At 32.6% G+C, this 6309-nt stretch overlaps 1 protein-coding gene across 2 annotated transcripts; it reads right to left on the bottom strand.

Annotated features, from left to right (window-relative positions):
• Positions 1 to 2365: 2365 nt before the first annotated feature.
• Positions 2366 to 5342, bottom strand: LOC112002204 (uncharacterized). Of its 2 annotated transcripts, XM_065781090.1 has the most exons (4): positions 5230 to 5342; positions 4879 to 5133; positions 4412 to 4555; positions 2366 to 2661 (listed from the first exon to the last, which is right to left on the bottom strand). In XM_065781090.1, the coding sequence occupies exons 2-4, from the start codon at positions 5062 to 5064 to the stop codon at positions 2518 to 2520; spliced, it is 474 nt and encodes a 157-aa protein (XP_065637162.1). In that variant the 5' UTR covers positions 5065 to 5133; positions 5230 to 5342; the 3' UTR covers positions 2366 to 2517. The 2 variants fall into 2 exon arrangements, with proteins under 2 accessions (XP_065637162.1, XP_023890127.1); XM_024034359.2 differs by lacking the exon at positions 5230 to 5342 and having other exon boundaries at positions 4879 to 5204.
• Positions 5343 to 6309: the final 967 nt, after the last annotated feature.

The following is a 6309-nucleotide window of genomic DNA, read 5'->3' as shown; positions in this document are numbered from 1 at the left end:
GAGCCCACGTTTTTTCAGTTTTGTGCGATGAGAACTAAGTTATATAACTTAAAACTCATCAAACCAAATAATCTCTGATTATTGAGAATTTCTAGTTGCCACTATTCATTTGAATAAACTGGAGACAGAGGAGAATGTATTATCAGCATTCTCCTTTTCTGACGAGGATGGTAGCGGTACATAGCCACTGATGAGGAAATGATCAAAGAAATTTAGCAAGATAACATAAGCTTGATCATTTCTTTTTTTAAAGATATAACTAGCATTTGAAATTTATAGCATCCACTCTATATGATTGTTTTTTTTTTTTTTTTTAAATTATTAGACCAAAAAATCAATGAGTTTTATTTTAGTATAGGTAGATTCAAACACATGTTCCTTTCCTCATTCAACAATAAGAAACTTCATCTATTGAGTTAATTAGAACCCACACTTGTCCATTTATGTTTGACCATCACATTCGTCCCCCATGTGCTTATATTTTCTAATTATTTGTTTATTTGTTATTTTTCAAAGAAAAAAAATAACTTTATATCAATTTTAATTGAGCACAATTTTAAGTAATTCAAAGCATCACAGCTGCACGATGCCAACAAGACAACAACCCGAATAACGTTTCAATATAAGGTTAGTAAGTTGTTTGATTCTATCTGTAGCCAAGTTCATAAGGTGGTTTGATTCGGCAAAGTGCTTTTAACTAAAATAGTTGTGTTCCAGGATGGACAAATAGATTATGGGGAATTTGCTGAAATGATGAAGAAGGGCAATGGAGGAATGGGAAGGAAGGAGAACCAAGAGAAGCAAAATAAACTTGGAGAGGATTTGGGAGTGATGATGGACAATGGATTTAATGGACTGATTGATTGCTCACCTTAATTAAGTAATTAATCATCACTTAATGATTTAACCTTACTATGTCTTCACATGTCCTCGGTGTAGTGTTACATATATTTTGATAATAAGCTCCGACAATATTTAGAATAAAAATCTTATTGGATTTGTTTGCAAGAAAAGTATGCAGGCACAGTACAACATATAACATTATGCAAACGTTTTCTAGAAATATTAACCTCTCTAACTTTGACTAGATTTTAATAGAACCCTTAGACTTTCAATTTTCCTAATCACGCCCCTTATGGTTTTGAGTTCTTTTTAATAGTTTCTTCAATTTAATTTCCATCAGGATGCCTTGAGGAAAATACATAATTGAACACTTTCTATCTTCTACAAGTCAAATCTATGTTTTGTGAAACTAAGACATGACTAAAAATGAAAAATGCTAAAATAAACCAATAAATTCTCACAACTATAGTTAGATAAAAATAAGATTTTAAAAAAAATTAAAAAAAAAAAAAAAAATTCATGGTGATGCTCTGCAAGACTGCCACTCTAAAATCGACTATATGAGTAATTTTACACATGTGATGAGACTCACTTTGTTATGTCATGCTTCCCACAATAGAGATCAAAACCTCCATTAGAAGTCAAACCTTGTTTGAGTTGCGGTTTTGAGGATTCTCCTTCTCTGAACATCTCCCAAGAACCAACAGCCCCATCCCATTCCCATCATAATGCTTATTCACCATAATCACACATGTGCCTGTTGATGGGCTTCAAAGCCACCTAACTCTATACCTTGAAAATTTAACCCACATTCACCATATACCTCCGGGCAATCAACCAAGTTTGTATTCTCTATTGTTGATGCCTCCAATTACACCCATTTTGATCAAATGAAGTCCCACATTTGTCTGATATCATGTATAATTTCACATAATTTGATCAAATTTTTTAATTCACAACATCAGAATTTTATGGCAACAGAAGTTGTGAATCACCATGGTGATTGTGGTGTTTTTGGGATGAGTAGCCCTGTGGCTTCTTCAAAGGTTGTTGCAGATGACAGAAAGTAATGGTTATAGGTTTGAATCATTGCACTTTGATTCAATGATCTTTAAGGCTTTGAGTTTGTGGAAACTGGTGGCAGCATTGAAGGGTAAGAGCAGACAAATAAAGGTGGCAGTAAGGGAAGTGGCCAACCTCACAAGCCCCAATAAGCCCTCCACTACGAAGACCAAGTGTGAAAAGTCCAATTTTCTCATTTTTATGTTTCAAAAATTCAAGATATAACATTGAACAGATAAAAGTGTCCAGTTATGTATGGGAAGTTAAATGGAAGGATCTACAAGAGCTTTTCAGAAGCACAAGGGATGTGTTAAAAGACTTGAAAGTTCCTAGGGTCTGAATAATTTTAAGTCAAAATTAGAGGGTTGTAATTGCATCTTACTCCAATTCAATAATTCCATGCAAGTGAACTGCCAAAAACAGGAAAGGGGACATAAAGTTTCCACATCTAACATCAGTCTAATGGGAGAACCAATTGAGCATCTCATGCATTTGACAACTGTTTTACTCATGCTATACGCATATTCTGTCAATAACTATGAAATATACATTATTTGGTTTACAAAGGAAGACAAGTAAAATATTCAAATGAGCGACAAATTAGAAGCATGTTCACATCTTACTAGCAACAGGAAGGTACTTGGTATGACGGCCCTGAGCAATAATTTTGCCAGTCTCCTTCTTCCTGAACTCAACACTGACAACACCAATAGCCTTCCCAACACGTAAGACCCTAGCTTCTATCTCAATTTCCTCCTGCATTACCAAGAAAAGATGTTAGCACGAATACATTAAATACCATGCATAAATGAGTTGCTGCAAGAAAACCAAGGTTAATAATGTACTCATGGTTATTCCAGTACTAAAGACTAGATCATGCCAGTGTATTGTTTTGGATTTGACAGTGCAAATTATATATGTATCTTTGCAAATATGTATTACTATGCACACAATTTTACTTAAGCTTAATGCTTTCTTCTACCATGTAAATACTGGAGACTTTTGTTGGAGGGGAGCATTATCAACACTGAAAGCATTAAGTTGAAAAAGTAAGAGTAAACAGACTTGACAACTTGGCAATCACTAGTCCAGAATCACTTAAGAGGGAAATTTATTTATAAGAGAAGAAACGTCAGAGAATTAAAGAAATGAATTTCCAGGGATATGGTGTGTCCCTCCGAAGTAGGGATGAAACCTTGATTGTTCTTTTGCATCCCAAATTTGCTTAAGAACACCTCTTGCCATAGATTCTTAAGCTCGCTAGGAGATCCCTATAGCTTTTAAGAAACTAAGCTTTCATTTCAAAATCAATATCTTAAACAAGTATATGAAATAAAAGTGATTCAGACAACTTCCAATTTTAATCAATATTAGAGAACAGTTTCCACTTTTACAAATAAAGTCTTCAAATGTCAAGGAAGAAAAATAGAGATAAATAAAGAGAATGGGCAAATGCAGGGTAAATCAAGTGCGATGAAGACTTCATTACATACTTCGTTAGGCAAAGATGCAAACTAAACTGAAAATAATTAGACTACTATTAATACAAATATGCATAAGATACATTTAGGGCTATAAATGATCTAAGCCGTTATTGAACAACTTAGGCTTTACTCATGGAAAAAGCTTGTTTATGTTCATATATTTCACAAATGAGCCAATCTCAAGTCCAAGTTTAGGTTCAACTTTTGTACTAGCCAAGCCCAAACATAATAATGTGTTTGTGAAGAAGCTTGTGAATATGAGGCTCGATTTAAATATGTATAATACTATATGCTTATATGTATACATATATAAAATAGACTTAGATAAACTTAATATTAGATTGTGTAAGATTGTAAATAGGCTCCTAAGATATCAAATTAGTATGTGTAAGTTATTGATAATCTAATATCTCATTTCATAGTAAAAATTATATACAATTGCTAACAATACAAGGTTGGTAAATCTAATTTTTACAAGTTTAAAAAATGAAACAAATAATTTACTTATTAAAAATTAGTATAGATTTGTGAAGGGATAAAAAAATTTCGTAATGGTGTTTACTATATATGGGAAAAAAATAAGTTAATAAAGTAGTTCATGAACAAGCTCAAGCTTGTTCAACAAAAACAAAAACAAAAAATAAAAACAAACAAACAAAGTTGAACATGTAATTTAGCTAGTTGATAAAGTCAAGCTTAGCTCATGTTTGAAATAAAATTAAATGAACAGTCCTGAACTCTTACTACTCCGATCAGGTCGTTTATAGCCCTAGATACATTGAGGAAAAAATGGCAAACATTCAACCTAATCAACAACCAGTTTTTCTAATAAATACCCAATTGAACTTATAAAGGTTTAAAAATAAAAAAAAAACAACAAAGTAGAATAGCAGAGAAGGAATTTGAATCGTTGATATCTCCATTGAAAACAAGTGTCAACCAATTGAGATACAAGGCTGTTTGAGACAAGTAGAATAATTAAAGACGAGATTTACAAGAACTAGAGTAGGAGATATACTCACATCAGCATAAGCAGCATCCAAGTATGAAACATTAATCTCCACCGAAACTCCAGTAGCTGGAGCTCCAACACTGAATATCACAGCTGAACCAACCAAGTCCACCAGCGTTGCCGTCGCTCCCCCATGTAAAAAATTACCAGCGTTCTTCACAACAGCATAGTCACCAAAACAAGAATACCCATTATCAGAAACGGTTTTCTCATAAATAAATAGTAAAAAAAATATTATGCCACCCACATAAAGATTAAAGAATACATATAATTGGGACCCATTTTCTGCTATTGTTCCCAAATTTTTTCAGCAATCAATGGTCTAATTTTGAATAATTTTTCACATACAGAAACCAAGGTTGTACTTGTTTTGTCATACAATGAAATGGGTCGGCGTTGAATTACTCAATAACTAGAGAATGTGAATGCTATAAAGAGAGAGATAGAGAAATGGGTTTTAAGAAGAAGAGTAAGAACCAGTAAACGCTGTGGGACTTTGAAGGTACAGATGAGACGACCAGGTTCAATGAGATCGACACGAAGGTCTTGCATGATGAAGCGTTCAAAGAACCTGAGAGGCAATCCATTGATCGTGGATGCGTTCTTGTCTTCATCCTCGCCTCCTCCTTTCTCCAAGTATCTCCTCACCGATTCCATATCCATTTTCCTTCAACTTTTTTGATTCAATCAATTCCAATTCGCTGGACTAATAAACTTGCTATTTTGATTTCCCTGATCAAACCAAAATCTTCCACGTCAGTATTTGTCTACATCAGAAATGTGTCTACAATTTTCTCACCGCAATAAGTTTAGCAAAAATTTTCTCACCAATAAATAATAAAAATTTATTGCCTGTTTGGATGTTTAAAAAAAGGAAGAGAGTAGAGTAGAGGGGGGAGAGTAATCTAATTATCTTGTTTGGAAGTTTTTTAAGGAATGAGGGGGAGGGATTTAGAGGGGTTTCAACTCCCTCTAGCCCCCCATTTTTAATTTCTCCAAATTGGAGAGATTGGGAAGGAGAGTAGAGTACCTAAACTATTGACTAAGTAAATTACCTAATTTACCCTTATTATATTAACAAAATTACACCAGGAGAATGACTAATTACTCCCTTCCCCATTACTAATTTTAAAAATATCCATATTTACACTACATATCTCACCTGCCAAGCCAAGATGTTACTAGCTATTATAAATAGACAAAAAAATAATTTAAACGAAAATTTAAATTAGAACAAGTAATAATTTACTACCTAAAATATATTGTAAAAATATTGTGAATATAACACTTATCATAAATAATTATTCTAGTTGATTTTTGCACTTTTTTGATTGGCGTCTCTATCATCATAGACCAGTCTGTTTTGTTTTGATTTTTTTTCTTTTTTCTTTTTCATACTTTCCTCCTTTTTTAATACCAATCATGCTATATACATGATGATTTTTACAACAATTTTTTTTTCCAATGCTTTTATTAGTTTTCATATAAGCCCATTACTGGCATCACTTTATCACTTACCACTCACCATTTTCTATCTTTTTTTCTTTTTGGAAAATTTTCTATCTTTTTTATTTTAATATACTAAAATTATTATCATTGTAGACTTATATTTATCCTTTTAGCATTTGGACCAACATAATGGCTGGAGGGATAAAGATAAGCATGAAAGAAGTACTGTGAACCCTTTAATAAACAATAAAGCTACAACTATTTGCAGTGGATTGACTCTTGTAAATTGTAAAGAAGAGAATAAGTAGTCATTATTATTATTCTTTGATATTTTAACATCTATTGTACTAGAATGACATTTGTCTACAGGTTGTATCATTGATAGATAGTCATTTTCTAAACAAGGACATGTATTGTTCTTAGCATTTCATTTTTAAAGCATTCACGTCAGTCTTTTAG

The sequence above is a fragment of the Quercus suber genome, unplaced genomic scaffold (assembly GCF_002906115.3).
Source record: "Quercus suber isolate HL8 unplaced genomic scaffold, Cork oak 2.0 scaffold_256, whole genome shotgun sequence".
Taxonomy (NCBI): Eukaryota; Viridiplantae; Streptophyta; class Magnoliopsida; order Fagales; family Fagaceae; genus Quercus; species Quercus suber.
This window is presented reverse-complemented; position numbering and strand designations above follow the sequence as displayed.